Source organism: Oncorhynchus masou, chromosome 12 (assembly GCF_036934945.1).
Source record: "Oncorhynchus masou masou isolate Uvic2021 chromosome 12, UVic_Omas_1.1, whole genome shotgun sequence".
NCBI classification, from domain to species: Eukaryota; Metazoa; Chordata; class Actinopteri; order Salmoniformes; family Salmonidae; genus Oncorhynchus; species Oncorhynchus masou.
The window spans coordinates 51,552,747-51,574,885 of NC_088223.1; the positions used below are offsets into that span (position 1 = coordinate 51,552,747).

The 22,139-nt window shown below is 41.7% G+C and overlaps 3 protein-coding genes across 5 annotated transcripts in view; 2 read left to right on the forward strand and 1 right to left on the reverse strand.

Moving 5' to 3' along the window:
* Positions 1–22,139, reverse strand: part of LOC135550349 (palmitoyltransferase ZDHHC20-B-like) — a 319,193-nt gene that overhangs the window by 81,411 nt on the left and 215,643 nt on the right. The window lies entirely within an intron of this gene.
* LOC135550337 (ribosomal protein S6 kinase alpha-3) lies at positions 1,710–13,861 on the forward strand. Of its 3 annotated transcripts, none has more exons than XM_064981025.1 (22): positions 1,710–2,041; positions 3,230–3,274; positions 4,144–4,260; positions 6,025–6,106; positions 6,248–6,328; positions 6,455–6,534; positions 7,298–7,404; positions 7,640–7,677; positions 7,890–8,032; positions 8,167–8,237; positions 8,353–8,441; positions 8,631–8,695; positions 8,833–8,935; positions 9,611–9,735; positions 9,834–9,959; positions 10,058–10,147; positions 10,449–10,607; positions 11,656–11,817; positions 11,988–12,064; positions 12,193–12,310; positions 12,477–12,617; positions 12,738–13,861. In XM_064981025.1, the coding sequence occupies exons 1-22, from the start codon at positions 1,976–1,978 to the stop codon at positions 12,858–12,860; spliced, it is 2,208 nt and encodes a 735-aa protein (XP_064837097.1). In that variant the 5' UTR covers positions 1,710–1,975; the 3' UTR covers positions 12,861–13,861. The 3 variants fall into 3 exon arrangements, with proteins under 3 accessions (XP_064837097.1, XP_064837100.1, XP_064837098.1); XM_064981026.1 differs by lacking the exon at positions 1,710–2,041 and adding an exon at positions 2,279–2,373; XM_064981028.1 differs by lacking the exon at positions 11,656–11,817.
* Positions 14,439–20,039, forward strand: LOC135550339 (eukaryotic translation initiation factor 1A, X-chromosomal-like). Its single transcript, XM_064981029.1, has 7 exons — positions 14,439–14,624; positions 15,163–15,246; positions 18,588–18,691; positions 18,975–19,025; positions 19,139–19,220; positions 19,453–19,544; positions 19,736–20,039. The coding sequence occupies exons 1-7, from the start codon at positions 14,609–14,611 to the stop codon at positions 19,739–19,741; spliced, it is 435 nt and encodes a 144-aa protein (XP_064837101.1). The 5' UTR covers positions 14,439–14,608; the 3' UTR covers positions 19,742–20,039.

A 22,139-nucleotide genomic window follows, 5' to 3' on the forward strand; every position in this document is an offset into this window, starting at 1 on the left:
TAGATTTATTGGTGGTGACAGTGTTTCCTATCCTCTGTGCAGTGGGCAGCTGGGAGGAGGTGCTCTTATTCTCCATGACTTTACAGTGTCCCGAAACCTTTTGGAATTAGTGCTACAGGAAGCAATTATTTTGGCAAGAACAGCTAAAATAAGCAAAGAGAAATGACAGTCCAGCAATACTTTAAGGCATGAAGGTCAGTCAATTGGGAAAATTAAGAACTTTGAAAGTTTCTAACAGTGCTTGGTTTTTGCAAATGCACTATGACGAAACTGGCTCTCATGAGGACCGCCACAGCAAAGGAAGATTCAGAGTTACCTCTGCTACAGAGGATAGGTTCATTAGAGTGCCTCAGAAATTGCAGCCCAAATGAATGCTTCACGGAGTTCAAGTATGACACATCTCAACATCAACTGTTCAGGGGAGACTGTGTGAGTCAGGCCTTTATGGTCAAATTGTTGCAAAGAAACCACTACGAAAGGACACCAAGAAGAAGAACATACTTTCTTAGGCCAAGAAACACGAGCAATGGATATTAGACCGGTGCCAATCTGTCCTTTGGTCTGATGAGTCCAACTGCTGTGTCCTTGTGAGACGCAGAGTAGGTGAACGGATGATCTTCGCATGTGTGGTTTCCACCGTGAAGCATGGAGGAGGAGGTGTGATGGTGTGGGTTTGCTTTGCTGGTGAGACTGTCAGTGATTTATTTAGAATTCAAGGCACACTTAACCAGCATGACTACCACAGCATTCTGCAGCTATACGCCATCCCATCTGGTTTGCGCTTAGTGGGACTATCATTTGTTTTTCAACAGGACAATGACCCAACCCACCTCCAGGCTGTGTAAGGGCTATTTGACCCAGAAGGAGAGTGATGGAGTGCTACATCAGATGACCTGGCCTCCACAATCACCTGACCTCAACCCAATTGAGATTGTTTGGTATGAGTTGGCCCGCAGAGTGAAGGAAAAGCAGCCAACAAGTGCTCAGCATATGTGGGAACTCCTGCAAGACTGTTGAAAAAGCATTCCAGGTGAAGCTGGTTGAGAGAATGCCAAGAGTGTGCAAAGTTGTCATCAAGGCAATGGGTGGCTACTTTGAATAATCTAAAATGTAATTTGTTTTTGTTTAACACTTTTTTGGTTACTACATGATTCCATATGTGTTATTTCATAGTTTTGATGTCTTCACTACTATTCTACAGAAAAGAGAAAAACCCTTGAATGAGTGAATAGGTGTGTCCAAACTTGAAATACATATATACACGGCATGGATGGGAGGCTCAATGTTGCCCAATAATGTTTGTACCCTGTTTTGTGCTGCTGCCATGTTGTGTTGCTACCATGCTATGTTGTTGTCTTTAGGTCTCTCTTTATGTAATGTTATCTCTTTTCGTGATGTGTGTAGGGTCCTGTATTTTTAATCCAAGCCCCCTTCCCTACAGGAGGCCTTTTGGTAGGTCATCATAGTAAATACGAATTTGTTCTGAGCTGACTTGCCTAGTTAAATAAAAATAAATGTTACACAATGACATGGCTATTTGACTAATAGGACCCCACTGTAATATAAGTCCTAGGTGACATTTGTCATCTCAAGGCATATTTGATACATTTTAGTTTATTGCTTATCATTACCTGTCTTGAGGACGGTATCCTGTTCCTGCCAACCAATGGCATAAGGGTGACGCATTCCTCAGCCTGTTCTGACAGACAGGTACACCCAGCCACGGCGCCATATTGAGAACGGAAGTGAGAGATTTTGTTGTGGAAAAAAGTGTAAGCTATGTAGTTTCAAAAAAACATTCGGAGTAGTGATAAAAGTAGTGTATACTTACAGTCGCGTTTACATTGAAACCCTCTTACGATTTTGTTTTTCTCGTTGAACAGAGACCCCCCCCCACCTCAAGAAATATTTGTACTTATCTCAACCCTTGAAAGCTTCAAGTCACTGGAAGCTCGCGACTGAACTCTTGTCGAAGATGCCCTTGGCACAGTTTGGAGCAGACCCTTGGCAGAAAATGGCTTTGGGCAATTCTGAAACGGAGGTAAATAGGCATGGAAATGAATGTCCTATAGCCACCGTAGCTGTCATTTGTCGTCATTGATTGCCGCGGTCTCGTGTGAGTTGACGTCCTCCCTAGAGTTTATGGGACAGCAACCTCGTTTTGGTTTCGCACAAACGGATTTTAAAACTTAAACGATTAACAAAAGGACAGCATTGTGATCTTAAGTTATCTAATTTTCTCAAGTGCAGGTTGCTACATTGTAACAACAGACATTTGTGGCCGGAAGGAAGCTGTGGTGTGGTTCAACTTAACGCAATATACACTGAGGGCACAAAACATTAGGAACACCTGCTCTTTCTGAGACTGACAAGGTGAATGCTACGACCCCTTATTGATGTCACTGATGTTAAATCGACTTCAACCAGTGTAGGTGAAAGGGAGGCGACGGGTTAAATAAGGAGTTTGAAGCCTTGAGACAATTGATACATGAATTGTGTATGTGTGCCATTCAGAGGGTGAATGCAAGACAAAATATTTAAGTGCCTTTGAATGGGGTTCTGGTAGTAGATGCCAGGCACACCGGTTTGAGTGTGTCAAGAACTGCAACGCTTCTGGGTTTTTCACACTCAACAGTTTCCCTTGTCTATCAAGAATGGTCCACCACCCAAAGGACATCCAGCTAAACTTGACACAACTGTGGGAAGCATTGGAGTCAACATGGGCCAGCATCCCTGTGGAACGTGTTCGACACCATGTGGTCCATGCTCGATGAGTTGAGGCTGTTCTGAGGGGAAAGGGGGTGCAGCACAATCAGGAAGGTGTTCTTGTTCCTAATGTTTTGTTTCACCTAGCTACTCACTCACTCGCTGCTGGGCTGGCTGACCTTTGGGTAATTCACTCACTACAGGGAACATGCAATGTTTATTGGACAAGTTCTAATGTGTAAACTAGGCTTATTAATAAATAATTTTATTTATATATGTTTTATAATCAACTGAACAATTGGCCCTGAAGCATATTTAGACAGTGTCAAAAAATACCGCAATTGTGAGTTTTTTTTAAATTTTAATTATTAACAATAATAAATCAATACGAAGGTAGATGGGGAACACAAGTACACATAAATAGTATACAAATGACAGTAGGGCTAGGGGCGTGGCTAAGGGGTACAATTATACAAGGACCTTAAGGGATAGAGAGAGATGATATGTTTTATGTGTTGTACAGGTCATGGATGACTCCATGGGGGATGATGATGATACTGCATGCAGTGTAAGTTAAAATAATATAAATATAATCTCAACTTCTGTCTTCTCCCTGACTGTCTAATTTCCACAGTTGGTGTGTTTATGTTGTATTTTCTTCTTCTCTCTTACTCACTTGCTCAAACACCTACATTCAGGCACTCCACAATAATGCTGAGTACTATGTATTAAAGTGGCGTAGTGGTGGGGTCGTCTGAGTAAAAGGAGAAGAAAATGGTTAGCGAAGATGAGGGGGTAAAGAAAGAGCCTGAGAGTGACTGTGAAAGAGAGAGGGAGCATACTGTGTCTTTAGTCATCCTCCTCCACACCACCTCTGATGCAATGGGAGGGGGTGTTGGTGGCATGGCAACCAGTTGCTAGCTGTCAGTCCCGGCTGATCCGAGTACAGCGCAGTCTCTCCCACCGCAGCCTGTCGGCAACACTGACACAGGGAGAGGGGCTCTGCTGGCCCAGCACCGGCATGGGGGATTTGGCCTCTGCTTGGGCAGAACACGGGCCAAAGAAGGACTTCACTGTAAGCTGGTGTGCTGTACGTGGGTCTGGTTTGGTGTTGTGTTTTGGTGGGAAAGCATGGGAGTTTATTTCTCCATCCTCTCACAGTAGGACTCTCTGCTTTAGTGCAGAGAAAAGGCGCTAAGTATGCAGTCTCTTTATTAGTGTGGTTTTAAATCAAAGGTTGTGAATATATTTGATTTGATTCATTCTATTGCTTTGTATATTTGCTTATTATTTGCATGTCTTGTGTGTTTGTTTTTCGTACTCACATCTGCTTTTGTTTATAGAATTGCTGTGTATTGTTGTCTTTTTCCATACTGCTGTGCTGTGTATTTGGGTCGCACCTGGCTTTGGTTTGACTGTGTCTCTTTTCTTTCACAGGATGAGGGCTTTGTGAATGAGATCAGTATCACAAACCATGTTAAAGAGGGCTCTGAAAAGGCTGATCCTCGGCAGTTTGAGCTGCGCAAGGTCCTGGGACAGGGATCTTTTGGGAAGGTAAATTATTGTGTGAGGTTGACATTTGTAGACCTGGTTGTAATGTTAATTTTTCTTAATGATAATATTATTCATATACAGTTGAAGTCGGAGGTTTACATACACTTAGGTTGGAATCATTAACTTGTTTTTCAACCACTCCACATTAACAAACTATAGTTTGGTCAGTTGGTTAAGACATCTACTTTGTGCATGACACAAGTAATTTTTCCAACAATTGTTTACAGATAGATTATTTCAATTATAATTCACTGTATCACAATTCCAGTGGGTCAGAGGTTTACATACACTAAGTTGACTGTGCCTTTAAACAGCTTGGAAAATTCCAGAAAATTATGTCATGGCTTTAGAAGCTTCTGATAGGCTAATTTACATCATTTGAGTCAATTGGAGGTGTGCCTGTGGATGTATTGCAAGGCCTACCTTCAAACTCAGTGCCTCGTTGCGTGACATCATGGGAAAATAAAAAAATAAAAATCAGCCAAGACCTCAGAAAATGCCTGAAGGTACCACGTTCATCTGTACAAACAATAGTACGCAACAATAAACACCATGGGACCACGTAGCCGTCATACCGCTCAGGAAGGAGACGTGTTCTGTCTCCTAGAGACGAATATACTTTGGTGCGAAAAGTGCAAATCAATCCCAGATCAACAGCAAAGGACCTTGTGAAGATGCTGGAGGAAACAGGTACAAAAGTATCTATATCCACAGTAAAACGAGTCCTATATCTAGCTAACCTGAAAGGCCGCTCAGCAAGGAAGAAGCTACTGCTCCAAACCGGCATAAAAAAAGCCTGACTACGGTTTGTAACTGCACATGGGGACAAAGATCATACTTTTTGGAGAAATGTCCTCTGGTCTGATAAAACAAAAATAGAGCTGTTTGGCCACATTGATCATTGTTATGTTTGGAGGAAAAAGGGGAGGCTTGCAAGCCGACGAACACCATCCCAACTGTGAAGTACAGGGGAGCAGCATCATGTTGTGGGGGTGCTTTGCTGCAGGAGGGACTGGTGCACTTCACAAAATAGATGGCATCATGAGGTAGGGAAATTATGTGGATATATTGAAGCAACATCTCAAGACATCAGTCAGGAAGTTGAAGCTTGGTCGCAAATAGGTCTTCCAAATGGACAATGACCCCAAGCATACTTCCAAAATTGTGGAAAAATGGCTTAAGGACAACAAAGTCAAGGTATTGGAGTGTCCATCACAAAGCCCTGACCTCAATCCTATAGAACATTTGTGGGCAGAACTGAAAAAGCATGTGCGAGCAAGGAGGCCTACAAACCTGAGTTACACCAGCTCTGTCAGGAGGAATGTGCCAAAATTCACACAACTTATTGTGGGAAGCTTGTGTAAGGCTACCCAAAACGCTTGACCCAAGTTCAACAATTTAAAGGCAATACTACCAAATACTAATTGAGTATGTAAACTTCTGACCAACTGGGAATGTGATGAAAGAAATAAAAGCTTAAATAAATCATTCGCTATTATTCTTGCATTTCACATTCTTAAAATAAAGTGGTGATCCTAACTGACCTATGACAGGGACTTTTTACTAGGATTAAATGTCAGGAATTTTGAAAAACTGAGTTTAAATGTATTTGGCAAAGGTGTATGTAAACTTCTGACTTCAACTATATGAATTATGGTTGGAAGTATGATCATATCTCTAAACATTTGTGTAAATGAGACTGACAAATTGATGGAAGATGTTGTGATTAACAACTGATTTGTGTCTCTGTCTATTGATGTTCAGGTGTTCCTTGTAAAGAAAATAACAGGGCCTGATGCTGGACAGCTCTATGCTATGAAGGTGCTGAAAAAGGCCACATTGAAAGGTACACTAGTGCACAGTTTTTTTTTTTTGTGAATTTGTTTATATTGAATATAGAGAACTACTTTACAACTACAGTGTCTATCTTTCTTGTTGAATTCTATATAGCCGGATTTCACTTATTATTCTTATCACGTATAACCAGTGCGAGATAGGGTCCGGACTAAGATGGAGCGAGATATTTTGGTGGAGGTGAACCATCCTTTTATCGTCCGACTACATTACGGTGAGTTATCAGACATCTCACTAACCTGCCATATATATATATTTTTTTTTACGTCTGATGTAAAGAGAGATTATCAAAACTTACAGATGTGTTTTGAGTTGAACATGTACCCATGATTCTTCACAGCATTCCAGACAGAAGGGAAGCTGTACCTGATTCTGGACTTCCTCAGGGGTGGAGATTTATTCACACGGCTGTCCAAAGAGGTAAACCAAATTCTAATCCTGAGGGGGGTTTTCTACAATTTATAATTCTTTTACACTAAACACAAATATAAACGCAACATGTAAAGTGTTGGTCCTATGTTTCATGAGCTGAAATATAAGACCCCAGATGATGTTCATAAGCACAAATAGCTTATTTCTCCCAAAAAATGTCACAAAACACAATGCCAGAGATATCTCAAGTTTTGAGGGAGCGTGCAACTGGCATGCTGACTGCAGGAATGTCCACCAGAGTTGTTGCCAGAGAATTTAATGTTAATTTCTCTACCATAAGCCACCTCCAACGTCATTTTAGAGAATTTGGCAGCACATCCAACCGGCCTCACAACCGCAGACCACGTGTAACCATGCCAACCCAGGACCTCCACATCCGGCTTCTGCACCTGCTGAATGTTTGGGGAGGGGGGGGGGGTGCTGAGCAGTATTTCTGTCTGTAATAAGGCCCTTTTGTGGTAAAAATCTCATTCTGATTGAGTGGGCCTGGCTCCCCAGAGAGTGGGCCTATGCCCTCCAGGGCCCACTCATGAATGTGCCCTTGCTCAGTCATGTGAAATTCATAGATTAGGGCCTAATGAATTTATTGAAATTGCCTGATTTTCTTATATGAACTGTAGCTCAGTAAAATCTTTTAAATGGTTATTTTTGTTCAGTATATTTAGAAAAAGGACACATTTTGAATATTTTCTGTGTATTTTGTGTATCAGTAGGTACGTTATTTTAAATTAGCCTGTCTCCATACTCCCAGGTGATGTTCACAGAGGAGGATGTGAAGTTCTACCTGGCAGAGCTGGCTCTGGCACTGGACCATCTGCATGGCCTGGGAATCATCTACAGAGACCTTAAACCTGAGAAGTACCTATCACACTAATGCTATAAACATTGCTTATGCACATTAGGTACTTGTTTCTCTTCCAATCAGCAACCTGGAAAATACATGTGTATTATTCATATTTAAGCCAAACGTTATTTTGAGTCAAATCAATTTGGAGCGTAGAAGGGACAATGTTATATACTGTTTATTTACTGTGTGAGTTTCTGCTGGTGGATGTTGTTTTCCTCTCTGACTGAGAGCACTCTGTCCTTTCAGCATCTTGTTAGATGAGCAGGGACATATCAAACTCACTGGTGAGTAATGCTCTGCTTCTATTAAATATTCATGCTTCATATTCACACTTAGCCTGACTCATTCACCAAGCACAATAGGAAAGCACTGCTAGTCATATTAATACCTTTGCATGTCATTTTAGGAGCCCTCAGTTTGCCTATGTACAGTTTTCTGCTTGATTATGAATAGAATTTAAGCACAGGCTAATTTTGCTGCCCTTTGTTTGTTCCAGACTTCGGCCTGAGTAAAGAGTCCATTGATCATGAAAACAAGGCCTACTCTTTCTGCGGAACAGTGGAGTACATGGCACCAGAGGTCGTGAACCGCCGAGGACACACCCTTAGTGCAGACTGGTGGTCCTACGGCGTGCTCATGGTGAATGCTTGTTGCTCTTTTATTACTCTGGGATGTGTTCAAATATCTGACTGGTATCAAGTGTGCCTTCATATCTGCCTGTATGGGCCAATGTGTCCAATGGCTGACAGGACCACTGTTTTCGTCTTCCCCAGTTTGAGATGTTGACAGGAACACTGCCTTTCCAAGGGAAGGATCGGAAGGAAACCATGACCATGATACTGAAGTGCGTCCTCCCTCAACATGTCCCATTCTCTTGTACCAGTTTTACCAGGCTGTTAAAATTGTTAGCCATAATTTGTTCTTCATCTACCATCATACTTTTTTTGTTTGCACTGCAGGGCCAAGCTGGGAATGCCACAGTCCTTGAGTCAAGAGGCCCAGTCTCTCCTACGTAACCTGTTCAAACGCAACCCAGGCAACAGACTGGGTAATCAATATCATCACTAAAATTGTATGTTCTGCTGTGTCTTGTAACTAATGGGTGGCTCAAATAAAACACACTCAAACGGAAAAACGCTAGTCCGACTTTACTGAAACATCACCGAATGTTTGAACAACTGCAATCCTATTACCCCAGCTGTTCTGATGTGATGTGTGTGGTTTTTGTTGTTCACAGGTGCTGGTCCAGACGGGGTGGAAGAGATCAAGAGACATTTCTTCTTTTCCACTATTGACTGGAATGTAAGTTTTTGGCTATTCAGATGTGTACCATCTGCCTACTACGCTGTCCTTATGTATTATACATGTATTTTTGTGTTTTTAACATATACGTTTAGGTTTATTCCATTTAGCATCCCTTTTTCTTGGTATGCCTGTAGAAATTATTCAGGAGAGAAATCCATCCCCCCTTTAAACCTGCGAGTGGCAGACCTGATGACACTGTCTACTTTGACTCTGAATTCACTGCAAAAACTCCACGAGGTAAATAAAAGGTTCTTGTTTGGCGCTTTTACAATACACAGTTTCATAATCTGAACAGTGTTATTGGCGGCAGGTAGCCTAGCGTTTAGCGTGTTGGGCCAGTAACCGAAAGGTTTCTAGTTTGAATCCCAGAGCCGACAAGATGAAAAATCTGTCTGTGCCCATTGCTCACAGAGTTGCCGTTGATGGTGGCTGACCCTGCCTGTGATCCCACTCTCCCAGGAATTGGGATATGCAAAAAACTCATTTCCAATTCACACGTGAAATAGGACAAATAAATGTGTAAGAACCATTTTGATGTGTGTTGTGGCTGTTTGGTCTTCTCACCACTAGAGAGCAGTCTCACTTGGGTTATGGGTCAGATGGTGGGTCAGGCGTATAGGGTCACAGGCAAACAGATAGTAGGGCTGCATGGGTGAATTGGGAGATTCACATGGTTTTTACCGCTAGTCAACCCGGATTACTCGACCACAAACCATCGCCATCAAGTGTAATCTGTCATCGTGTTATTTTATGAATTAAATGGGAACATCACCCAACGGTATATCACTCTTGCATCAAGTGGCGAATTGGAATTTAACAATAGCCAGAAGAATAAATACCCACTATCATTATAATTATTAATTGTGTCAATGAAAAGTAGCGAGTGGATTGACGTGAGGATTGTCCCTACAGACTCTCCTGGCTGTCCCCCGAGTGCCAACGCCCACCAGCTTTTCAGAGGCTTCAGCTTTGTGGCCATCTCGAAGGAGGAGAGTCAACCACCACAGACCACCAGCATGAACATGACCTCAATACAGGTACCAACACACATTATGGGGTATGATCTGCTGTTATTATATGGTTGTGTGTGAAAATAACAGAACTGGTCTCTGTATCTGAATCTTTGTCTTTTCAGCAACTCCACAGAAACGCAGCACCGTTTAGTGATGTATACGATGTGAAGGAGGACATCGGCGTGGGCTCTTACTCCATATGCAAACGCTGCGTTCAGAAGAGCAACAGTATGGAGTATGCTGTAAAGGTGAGTTGTAACACTGTCCTTAAACACGGTCAGTTTCTCCCTCTGGGGCTGCCCATGTTTAGAATGATTAACGGTCATTACTGATGTTATTATCTTAGATCATCAGTAAGGCCAAGAGGGACCCCACAGAAGAGGTGGAGATTATTCTGCGTTACGGACAGCACCCCAACATCATCACTCTCAAAGATGTGAGTCATTACATCCGCAGTATGCTCATGAAGCAAGCGACACTGTTTTGCTTTTGAGTCACAGTTGAAAGTTACAGCAAGATGGTGCTATTATTCTAGATTCACGTGTTTTGTTGTTTCATTGTTTGGCTAGTATGTCTATGTTCTGAGTGAGTTATGGGCATATTTTCTCTGACTAATTACGCCACCTGTCTCTGTTTTTTTTTTTTTTTGGTGATTGGGCTGAATACTCTTCTAATGACTCATGTTATTTGTGAGTATCTCTTGGTAACAGTGTGAGGTTGTGCTCTGTTGACTGTAGGTGTATGACGATGGGCGCTCCGTGTACCTGGTGACAGAGCTGATGAAAGGAGGGGAGCTGCTGGATAAGATCCTCCGACAGAAGTTCTTCTCTGAGAGGGAGGCCAGTGCTGTTCTCCACACCATCACCAAAACTGTGGAGTACCTGCATGTACAGGGGGTAAGCAATCACCATCACTATGATACATTACACTAATATACTATGCCTTCCATGTATGTATTATATTGTTTTTACTTAGAACACTTCGGTACTTTCAAAGCAACATATGCACCTTTTCCTGTATGTGACGATCCACTTATGATCTTGTCACATCATTTTAAAGACATACCTTATATCAATAACGCTTTATGGGTTTATAAGAATGCACATATATTTATTGAATTGAATGTGTTTACCTATGTCCTTCGTGCGGCCGACCGTTCGCCTGTAACGAGAGAAATGCATCTTAGAGTTTACGCCGACAGTCATTTTGGTTATGGGCGTGCCAACCATTTGTTTGTAGTGCTGGGCATGCTTTTTCTGAGCTAAGTGAACATTCGAGGGCACATGCCATGGTAATGTAATGGCTAGATTGAAGGTAAAGAATTGTTTGCAAAAAGTACCTGTTTTTCTCGTCGTTGAAGAGTTCTGTTAATTTATGTTCAGAGAATTAATGGACAAATGGGGGTGTGTTTGAGCGCATGGTTATTTAGGGTACGAGTAATGTGGTCGTAGCTTATTCCGGGGGACGTACATGTTTGTATCCCAGGTTATTGACGCTTAAAGAATGCTAGCACCTTTATTGAGATGTGTGCTGGTATAGGTACATATATTTAGGTGAACATTTCTGTATGGTATATCATGTGCTTTGAATGTTAATTGACCAGATATAGTATGTGTAAGGGTTTCCATTGGTATTGCTATAAGAAGCCTGTCCTCATTGAGGGACAGGACACGGAACAGTTTGGCATGCTGTTTGGTTTTGTTTGAGGAGCTCTATTTGATCCAGTTTATTTTTCTAAATACTTTACATTTTGCTGGCTATTATTATCTTCACTTGCAAGTAAAAAGCCTCACTCTGGGCAATAAAAATCCATTCATTTCATCGCTATTAAAGTCCTACTGCATGGTCAACCTCACACTATATAAGATATATGAGTTGGCCATCTATGAAATTTGACTCACTGACTTAGGATGTCACTGATTAAATATCTGTCCCCCTGCTCAGGTTGTCCACAGAGACCTGAAGCCCAGTAACATCCTGTATGTGGATGAGTCTGGAAACCCAGAGTCCATCCGGATCTGTGACTTTGGCTTTGCCAAACAGCTGAGAGCTGAAAACGGGCTCCTGATGACTCCGTGTTACACGGCCAACTTTGTCGCTCCCGAGGTGTCTCTTCTACATGTTTCTGTGACTAGTACCTGCATCCTCAGCTAATGTTTGTCTGCTGTATAACTAGTCTGTGTTTTCAGTTTTCAATATGTTTGTCTAGTATGTGACACAATGTTCTTTGCTTTCTGTATTCTAATGCAGTGTGCAATACTTAATGTTGTTGTTAGGTGCTGAAGAAACAGGGCTATGATGCAGCGTGTGATATCTGGAGTCTGGGAGTACTGCTCTACACAATGCTTACTGGGTATGTGTGCTCTATCAACTGTAATGCAGGCAATAGTCAATGATGTGCAATACAATTTAAGAGGACCAATTAAGTACTTTCATTTGTTAGAGGTCCTTTTGAAGTATGTGTTTTTCTTGATGTTTCAGGTTCACTCCTTTTGCCAATGGACCAGAAGATACTCCTGAAGAGGTCTTAGCTCGGATTGGCAGTGGAAAGTTCTCTCTGACAGGCGGATACTGGAACTCTGTCTCAGCGGAGGCCAAGGTATGTCTGGAACATCGGTTGGACGACAGCACTGTGCATTCCATAGTATCCAATTACTCTATGATAATAGTTTCCAAAGTATATACTTTGTTCCTAGCACATTGCACTTGCTGTTGTAGTAATGGCAGTTAATGCACAAACTGAACTTTGGAATTGCTTTCTTTAGGACCTCGTGTCAAAGATGCTGCATGTGGACCCCCACCAGAGGCTAACTGCTGCTCAGGTGCTGCGACACTCCTGGATAGTACACAAGGACCGGTTGCCCAAGTACCAGCTCAATAGACATGATACCCCTCATTTGGTCAAGGTAACAATAAAACTTTATTCAATCCACTAAAGTCTCTCTTCTCTGCCACTCTGAAAGAAAGTCTCTGCTGGGTATTATTACATTTAAGACTCCAAGACTTTTCTCCTTTTCCTCCTACAGGGTGCGATGGCAGCCACTTACTCTGCTCTGAACATGCATGTTCCCCCTGTGCTGGACCCTGTAGGACACTCCTCATTAGCTCAACGAAGAGGAGTGAAGAAGTTGACTTCCACAGCCCTGTGAATCCATCTGCCACTACTATCAATCTCACCTGTTTAATGCTACTGCACCAGTGCATTCGTGAGTTTTAACTCCAGCTGTGTTAGAAGAACAGTGTGTAAGACCAAAAAGGAACTTGACAATGTATTTGCGTGTACAATCTTCACTGCCCACAGATCAAGAGTTACAAGACTGTATATATTATTTTATGAAAATTATATATATTTACCAGAAAAAAAAATAGAATTAACTGTACGGATTCCTATAGGTCTGTTTAAACAGAGATTGAGTTAAGCACTGTGGGATGAAGGGGTTTATAGAGGATTACAAGGATGTTTCCTCCAATTGCATGGAGCACAAGATGGCAAAAGCCAGTCTCACCCCCCCCCCCCCCCCCAACAACCTATGCACTTGTGTAAATCTGAGAAGATACGGTAGGTACTCAATATGGGCTATTGCTTATACCCATCTATTGGGCAAACTCCTCAATTCTACAACAATCAGTTTACCAAGACACTTTCAAACCTGGGGGGAGAAAATGTGCTCACCTCTGCTGCTGCACTTTCTCTCAGACCTTTGTGTTGGGGCAGGGGTCAAAAGTTTTTTTTTTGCTTTACTCAGTCTACATTTTTTTGTCCTTCTCATGATTTATAAAGGGAAACACGTGAACAAGGGATATACTTATAGCAATTAGGATTACTTTTACAGTCTAATTTTAAGAGCCTATTAAGAATGTAATTTTGTATGTGGATGAATGAAACATTTTCTACTTGGTGTGCATGATTGAGGCCACAGGACAGCTTTGTTTTAAAGGGAAGGGCTTTCCAAGAAGCTGCTGTGAAATGTAACATGCTAGATGGAGGTGAGAATAGACACTGTATTTCCCCTCTGCTTTGGCATCTGTCTATCCATGTTTAACAGATGAAAAAAACATTCTCAGGTGTGGTCCAGGCAAGTGTCTGCAGCTTATTTTGTAACTTAATTTTTTTTTGAAATTATCATGAATAAATAAATATACAATCAAATGTATCAGTATTGTATTATTTCCTCCACTGAAAGCCACAATGTAGGAGACCAGAACCACTTTTTAGAAAAGACTGCTGCTTCACGCAAGGGCAGTATGGTGTCACAAGAGGAAGAGGTTTCGCAAGAAAAAAGTATATCTGGCTAAACTTAGTTAAGGAGATGGGAAACTCAATTGGATTGGTATTAACGCCCATTGTGTAGTTTGCTCATTCGTCGTCAATAGGACGAACAATGCATTCTGAGCTATAGGGAGAGATCTCCTTCACGGAGAGAATGGGAGTCAATTGGGCGCTTGCTCCAGAAAAACAACATGAGCATGAATTTCGTGAAAAAGAAGTAGAACATTAAATATTTTCCCGAGATAGCTAACTTGTTTTCTGTCATATCATATAGATTTGGAATCGTGACATTACATACTTTCGAGGAAAAAAAGGCAGATTTTTTGATTTAACCTAACTTTTAGAAGGGATTAAGTGAGGATGACTTTAGCAACCTCGTGACGTCGCAGTACAACGTGAACACGATTGGTCGACAGTCCGCTGGTTGGGGCGTTATACGGTCCTCTATTCATTGATCAAGGAGATTCCCATCTCCTTTCTCTAATATCTCTGGTTTAGCTAGCTAACTTTGTAAAGAGTGTGTGACATCGTCAACGATTGGTTTCCATTCCATTTGAATAAAACTAGCTAGTTAATTTGTTACGGAAAAAACAGGGCTCGTTTAAAGAAGTCTGTTCGTTTGGGAATATGCCGAAGAATAAAGGTACGCATCAAATATGTTGTCTTTGGTTGTTATTCCATTTCAGGGGTGGTTTATGCTAGCTAGCTAGCTTCCCGGCCCATGCTTAGCAACGTAACCGGAGGAAGGTACGGTATGGCATTGAACAAGTATTGAAAGCGTGGAAACGTTAACCTTAGTTACAACCATCCTCGTTGTTTATTTAAGCGTAATTAGACTATTAAAAACATAAGGAATTCAAATGGCGATTATCCAGCTAAGTGAACTGCCTTGCATGCTTTTGTCACATTCTGTTGCGCCGCAGAATGACTACCATCAACTAGTGGTAGGCCAACAATATCCCTGCCCAGCGGTTTCCATCATCTTGAGCCTCTGCCTTAATCGCGGTCACATTTAGTTAACTACCACATGTAAAATGGGTTAGTTAATCTTTGTAGCTAGATAACAGGCATGTGGTTGGTTTATTTATCTGTATTTATTTGTCTTATGATGCCCAATGAAAGGTGGAATTGGAATTACAGTTACCAGTGCCACATGTTTACTATCTATCATCTCATTACAGGTAAGGGAGGAAAGAATCGGCGACGTGGTAAGAACGAGAATGAATCAGAAAAGAGAGAGCTGGTATTTAAAGAGGATGGCCAAGGTGAGTGCATGGACCCCCTTCAACTTTATTTAACCTGTACATTTAGCAAGCAGGTTTTGACATTGCTGTCAATCTGGCCTGCTCCGTGAGGAGGCAAAGGGGGCTTAACCCACTCAATTGAAACGTGTGCCTCCACAGTTTTAGTTTTATGTCCCTATATAAAAAAATACCAAAGTTAAAATGAGTGAGTGACAGGTTGTCACGAAATCTGTATCAGCACCATGGACAGGAAAAAAAGTGGGGGGGAAATGCTGCTCATCTGTGGTAGGCTATGTGAATAACGAGATACGCCTCCACCTGTAATATTTTAATTCATAAGGACGGGGTCAAGTTTACAGCTAAAGCTGCTTTCCTCAACTCTGCCCCACCAATACAGAGTTAGCTCTAACTAGCTAATCTGCCACTGCCACGATGGATATCAGAAATGAAACCACTAAGGTCGTTGTCAAGCCAGGCAGAAAATATGCTGCCAAACTCGCACTAGTTTACCCCCCTCCACAAAAAAACGTACATCTTTTTTAATATGCCAGGTAGGCTACACTGGTTGTAAAGTGAATTACTGTGCATACCTTTATGAATTTATCCATAAATATAGCAGTGCGAAAGCTGGGATCCTCTTTTAAATGGTGGCCTGTCAGATCTCATAAACATTGATGAAAGTTACAAGTGTTAAACATACAATTAAAGAAACTTCTCTTTAATGCAACCTCTGTGTCAGATTTCAAAAAAGTTTTACGGTAAAAGCACACAATGGAATTATGTTAGGTCAGTGCCTAGCCACAGAAAACCATACAGCCATTTTCCAACCAAGGAGAGGTGTCACAAATAGCGTTACAAATATTCACTTACCTTTGATGATCTACATCGGAATAAACTCCCAGGAATCCCAGTTCCACAAATGTTTGTTTTGTTCAATAAAGTCTGTAATTTATGTCCAAATACCTCCTTTTTGTTTGCGTTTAGTCCAGTAATCCAAATGCACAATGCGCGGGCACTAAGTCCAGACAAAAAGTCAAAGTTCCATTAACGTTAGTAGGAACATGTCAAATGATGTATAGAATCAATCTTTAGGATGGTTTTTATCATAAATCTTCAATAATATTCCAACCAGACAATTCCTTTTGTCTTTAGAAATTAAAGGGAACGGAGCTCGTGGCCATGCGCAAGACTTAGCTAATGACTTTCAGCCAGGACCCTGATTCAAACAGCTCTTATTCGCTCCCCCTTCATAGTAGAAGCCTGGGAGGATATTGACCTCATCCCGTCAGAGGATGCCTGGTTATTGCTTTCCACCTGGCTACCCCTACCCCGGCCTACATCTCAGCACCCCCTGCAGCAACTGGCCCAAGCCCCCCCCTTCACCCAAATCCAGACAGCTGATGTCCTGCAGAATCTGGATCCCTATAAATCAGCTGGGCTAGACAATCTGGACCCTCTCTTCCTAAAATTATCTGCCGCCATTGTCGCAACTCCTATTACTACTCTGTTCAACCTCTTTCGTATCGTCTGAGATTCCTAAAGATTGGAAAGCAGCCGTGGTCAAAGTGAACAAACAGATCGCCGACCATCTCGAATCCCACCGTACCTTCTCCGCTATGCAATCCGGTTTCCGAGATGCTCACGGGTGCACCTCAGCCATGCTCAAAGTCCTAAACGATATCATAACCACCATTGATTTATTTTTATTTTTTTACAGTACTGTGTAGCCGTCTTCATCGATCTGGCCAAGGCTTTCGACTCTGTCAATCACCGTATTCTTAACGGCAGACTCAACAGCCTTGGTTTCTGTAATGACTGCCTCGCCTGGTTCACCAACAACTTCTCAGACAGAGTTCAGTGTGTCAAATCGGAGGGCCTGTTGTCCGGACCTCTGGCAGTCTCTATGGGGGTGCCACAGGGTTCCATTCTCGGGCCGACTCTTTTCTCTGTATATATCAATGATGTCGCTATTGCTGCGGGTGATTCTTTGATCCATTTCTACGCAGACACCATTCTGTATACATCTGGCCCTTCTGTGTTAACAAACCTTCAAACAAGCTTCAATGATATACAACACTCCTTCCGTGGCCTGCTCTTAAATGCTAGTAATACTAAATGCATGCTCTTCAACCGATAGGGGCCCACACCCGCCCGCCTAGCATCACTACTCTGGATGGTTCTGACTTAGAATATGTGGACAATTATAAATAACTAGATGTCTGGCTAGACTGGGATCTATCCTTCCAGACTCATTAAGGATCTCCAATCCAAAATTAAATCTAGACTCGGCTTCCTATTTCGCAACAAAACCTCCTTCACTCATGCTGCTAAACATACCCTTGTAGAACTGACTATCCTACCGACCCTTGACTTCAGCGATGTCATTTACAAAATGGCCTCCAACACTCTACTCAGCAAACTGGATGCAGTATATCACAGTGGATGCAGTGTACTCACCATTGCGACCTGTCTGCTCTCTTTGGCTGGTCCTTGCTACATATTCGCTGCCAAACCCACTGACTCCAGGTCATCTAGAAGTCTTTGCTCTGTAAAGCTCTGCCTTATCTCAGCTCACTGGTCACCATAGCAACATCCACCCGTAGCCCGTGCTCCAGTAGGTATATTTCACTGGTCATCCCCAAAGCCAACATCTCCTTTGGCCACCTTTCCTTCCAGTTCTCTGCTGACAATGACTGGAACAAATTGCGAAAATCACTGAAGTTGGAGACTTATATCTCCAACAAGCATCGGCTGTCCGAGCAGCTTAACGATCGCTGCAGCTGTAAATAGCCCATCCAACCTACTATCTACCTCATCCCCATATTTGTTTTTCTGCTCTTTTGCACAGCAGTATTTCTACTTGCACAACCTCATCTGCACATCTATCACTCCAGTGTTAATTGATACATTTTAATTACTTCACCACTATGGCCTATTTATTGCCTTACCTCCTTACTTAATTTGCACACACTGTATACATATGTTCTATTGTGTTATTGACTGTGTTTGTTTATCCCATGTGTAACTGTTGTTTTTATCGCACTGCTTTACTTTATCTTGGCCAGGTCGCAGTTGTAAATGAGAACTTGTTCTCAACTGGCCTACCTGGTTTAATAAGGTGAAATAAATAAAGGCTACTAATGACCATCAGCGGCATCAGAGTGCAGTTTTGGAGTAGCCTAGTTACCGTGACTCAACGGTCATGTGGAATTTGACTTCGGTCATGACTGGTGACTGCCGGTGTAATACGGTCACTGTAACCAGGGAGTAGGGCGGTTAACAGTTCAGCTTTTACATTTGAGCCACCTCGTGACCCCCTCTATATGAATTGACTAACTGGCTGAACTTCTGTTGTAATCTAGAATATGCACAGGTGATTAAGATGTTGGGTAATGGACGACTGGAAGCTATGTGTTTTGATGGAGTCAAGCGACTATGCCACATCCGAGGAAAGCTACGTAAAAAGGTAATGGTGTACACAGTAGCCTATATAGTAGTGCCATTAGTCACAATATCCACCACGTGTTTTGGCAAATAGCTGTAGACTGAAGCTAATTGAGATCTTACGTGTACTGTATAAATGCAATCCAATGCCATTATCCTTTACACTCCATTTCCACAATGCTTTGGGTTTGACATGAGGGTTGACAGACTCTTCTACCTGATTAGTTTGTCTCTATGCTGGAAATATTACAGTTTCCATACTCCAAGCTGTCCTTGCTGACATCTTGTTCTTCGCTCCTGGGCAGGTTTGGATCAATACTTCAGACATAATCCTTGTGGGACTTCGAGATTACCAGGTAATATTAATAAAAAATGTGCAGTGTATTTTTTTAAATGATAATACAACCCAAGGTACTAGGAGGCCCAACGTTCGAAGAATATGTCCTAATGGTTACATTCTTCCCTGAAGGACCAAAAAGCCGATGTTATCCTGAAGTACAATGCAGACGAGGCCAGGAGTTTGAAGGCCTATGGGGAGCTTCCTGAACATGGTAAGTATCTTGGGCCACTAAAAAGGAGAGGGAATCAGGGAGGTTAATAGCATCTAACCTAAGACTAAAATGAAATAAAGCCAGGAATGGAGAATTGTCTTGCTTCAAATTATAGGCACATGTTCACTCTTTAATTATATACATACATACATACATACATACATACATACATACATACATACATACATACATACATACGTTTATTAATTGTGACTATCTTTTAACACCCTAGCTAAAATCAATGAGACTGACACATTTGGACCTGGCGACGATGAGGATATTCAGTTTGATGACATTGGAGATGACGACGAGGACATTGATGATGTAAGTAGAGGATTCCTCTTGTTAGTTACAAGGGAAGCCATCCATATGTAATAATTGGTGTGATGCAGTCAATCAACTGAAATCACATCCAATTGAGTGAAATGCTTTTTGCTCTGTCCATTTTGCTTGAGTTCTTTGTCTGCTTTTGGGTCAGGTAACTTGGTAACGTATGTCTCTCCCCTTCCACTCAGATCTGAATCAGAACTATTGTGTGCCAAGTCGTTTATGCAGAGGAAAGTGGACAGTTCTATACTGGCAGAGGCAGTGCAACCTTGTCAACAACTCCCTGCTTCCTCAAGTCCGTTGAGGCAGCTCATTTCCCTTCTCTTGAGACTGCTTTAAGCCTGGAATCTGTCACTGAGAACATCAGCACACCTACTTTAGTTCACACACTTCATATTTTTGTTAGTTGTAATGTATTTTTATTCCATCATGTGGAATATACCCTCAAACTACAGAACAACAGAGTTTACAATAAAAACTTGAATCATTTTATGTTTGGTCTGGAGATTTGTCGAAAACAAAGGATCCCTCCCCCTTTTTTTATTTTATTTTTACCAATGTTTGTTTTCTTGATTTTGATTATCAATAAAATAAGTATCTTATGTGATAATTTCTATATGCTTTTTTTTTCAATCAAAGAACATTAGGTCTGGCAACAGAAGTCTCTCACTTTGTAAAAATGGTGAAAGCAGGTATCACTCATGTTCCTGACATGTTGGTAAACCTTTTAGCCTAGTCAGGATTTGAGCATGCTGGAGAAATATTGGGCTTCTTTGACATTTCAGCCGACAGTGCAGGCAACTGCCAGATCTACAAAGAACCTTGCATCATAAATAACTACATGATTATTTGTGGATCAGTCAATTTATCCATGATACATTACGGTTTAGATCCTGTTGAACACTGCCATTCTCTAAGCTTTTGTTTTTTTTGTGGAAGCCCAGAACTTGGCTGGCTTTGCTATGAAGTCAGACTAACAGTAGGTAAGCCCATCTACCATAAAGCGACCTCCGCAGAATACCCAGTGTCGCTCGGATGCTGTCACCACGTTATCCATGCTTATTTCATTTCTGGGCAGAGGGGTTGAAAGGCACGTCTACTATAAAGTTTGATGCTGAGTTCTGTTCTTCCCTTCTAGTTGAGTCTTAATTGTGTTAAGGATCGGACCCTTTTTTTCAATATTAGCCTAAAATGACATACTCAAATCTAACTGCCTGAGCTCAGGACCTGAAGCAAGGATATGCATATTCTTGATACAATTTGAAAGGAAACACTGTAAATTTGAAATTAATGTAGGAGAATATAACGCATTAGATCTGGTAAAAGTACAAATACAAAAACATTTTCTTCCCCCATCTTTGAAATGCAAGAGAAAGGTCCGTCTATTATTCCAGGTTAGGTGCAATTTAGATTTTGTCCGCTAGATGGCAGCAGGGTATGTGCAAAGTTTTTAGACTGATCTATTGCGTTTCTGTTCAAAATGTATCTAGTCTGCCCAAATGTACCTAATTGATTTATTTTATTTTACCTTTAACTAGGCAAGTCAATTAAGAACAAATTCTTATTTTCAATGACGACCTAGGAACAGTGGGTTAACTGCTTTGTTCAGGAGCAGAAAAACTTTTTTTTTTACCTTGTCAGCTCGGGGATTGAAACTTGCAACCTTTCGGTTACTAGTCCAACGCTCTAACCACTAGGTTACCTGCCACCCAATTTATCAATTTAAGTTCATAACTGTGCACTCCTAACAATAGCATGTTATTATTTCACTGTAATAGCTACTGTAAATTGGACAGTGCAGTTAGATTGTCCCAATGGAACACACTATGGTACGTCAATCCAGAGCATACCAAACATGCTCAACGGGTGACATGTCTGGTGAGCATGCAGGTCATGGAAAAACTGGGACATTTTCAGCTTTCAGGAATTGTGTACAGATCCTTGCAACACTGGGCCTTGGATTATCATGCCTAAACGTGATGGTGGCGGATAAATGGCACAACAATGGGCTTCAGGTCTCGTCATGGTATCTCTGCATTTAAATTGCCATAGATAAAATGCAATAGTGTTCGTTGTCTGAAACTTATGCCTGCCCATAGCATAACCCCACCGCTACCATGGGGCACTCTGTTCACAACGTTGACATCAGCAAACTGCTCACCCACATATGTATGTGCCATGCATGTACATGGTCTACGGTTGTGAGGCCTGTTGGGACGTACTGCCAAATTCTCTAAAACAACGTTGCTGGCAGCTTATGGTAGAGAAATTAACATTAAATTCTCTGGCAACAGCTCTTTTGGACATTCCTGCAGTCAGCATGCCAACTGTACGCTCCCTCAAAACTTGAGACATCTGTGGCATTGTGTTGTGTGACAACTGCACATTTTAGAGTGGCCTTTTATTGTCCCCAACACAAGGTGCACCTGTAGTATGATCATTACGTTTAATCAGTTTCTTGATATGCCACACCTGTCAGGTGGATGGATTATCTTGGCAAATGAGAAATGTTCATTAACAGGGTTGTAAACAAATTTGCACACAACATTCTAGAGAAATAAGCTTTTTGTGCATATGGAACATTTCTGGGAT

What these genes read in the sequence shown, in the direction of transcription:
- LOC135550337 (XM_064981025.1), top strand. Translation starts at nt 1,976, where the DNA reads ATGCCCTTGGCACAGTTTGGAGCAGACCCTTGGCAGAAAATGGCTTTG. An exon ending in GACAGGGATCTTTTGGGAAG is followed by an intron (nt 4,261 to 6,024) that starts GTAAATTATTGT and finishes ATTGATGTTCAG; the next exon opens with GTGTTCCTTGTAAAGAAAAT. An exon ending in ACCATGACCATGATACTGAA is followed by an intron (nt 8,238 to 8,352) that starts GTGCGTCCTCCC and finishes TTTGCACTGCAG; the next exon opens with GGCCAAGCTGGGAATGCCAC.
- LOC135550339 (XM_064981029.1), top strand. An exon ending in TGGGACTTCGAGATTACCAG is followed by an intron (nt 19,026 to 19,138) that starts GTAATATTAATA and finishes TCTTCCCTGAAG; the next exon opens with GACCAAAAAGCCGATGTTAT. An exon ending in TGGGGAGCTTCCTGAACATG is followed by an intron (nt 19,221 to 19,452) that starts GTAAGTATCTTG and finishes TTAACACCCTAG; the next exon opens with CTAAAATCAATGAGACTGAC.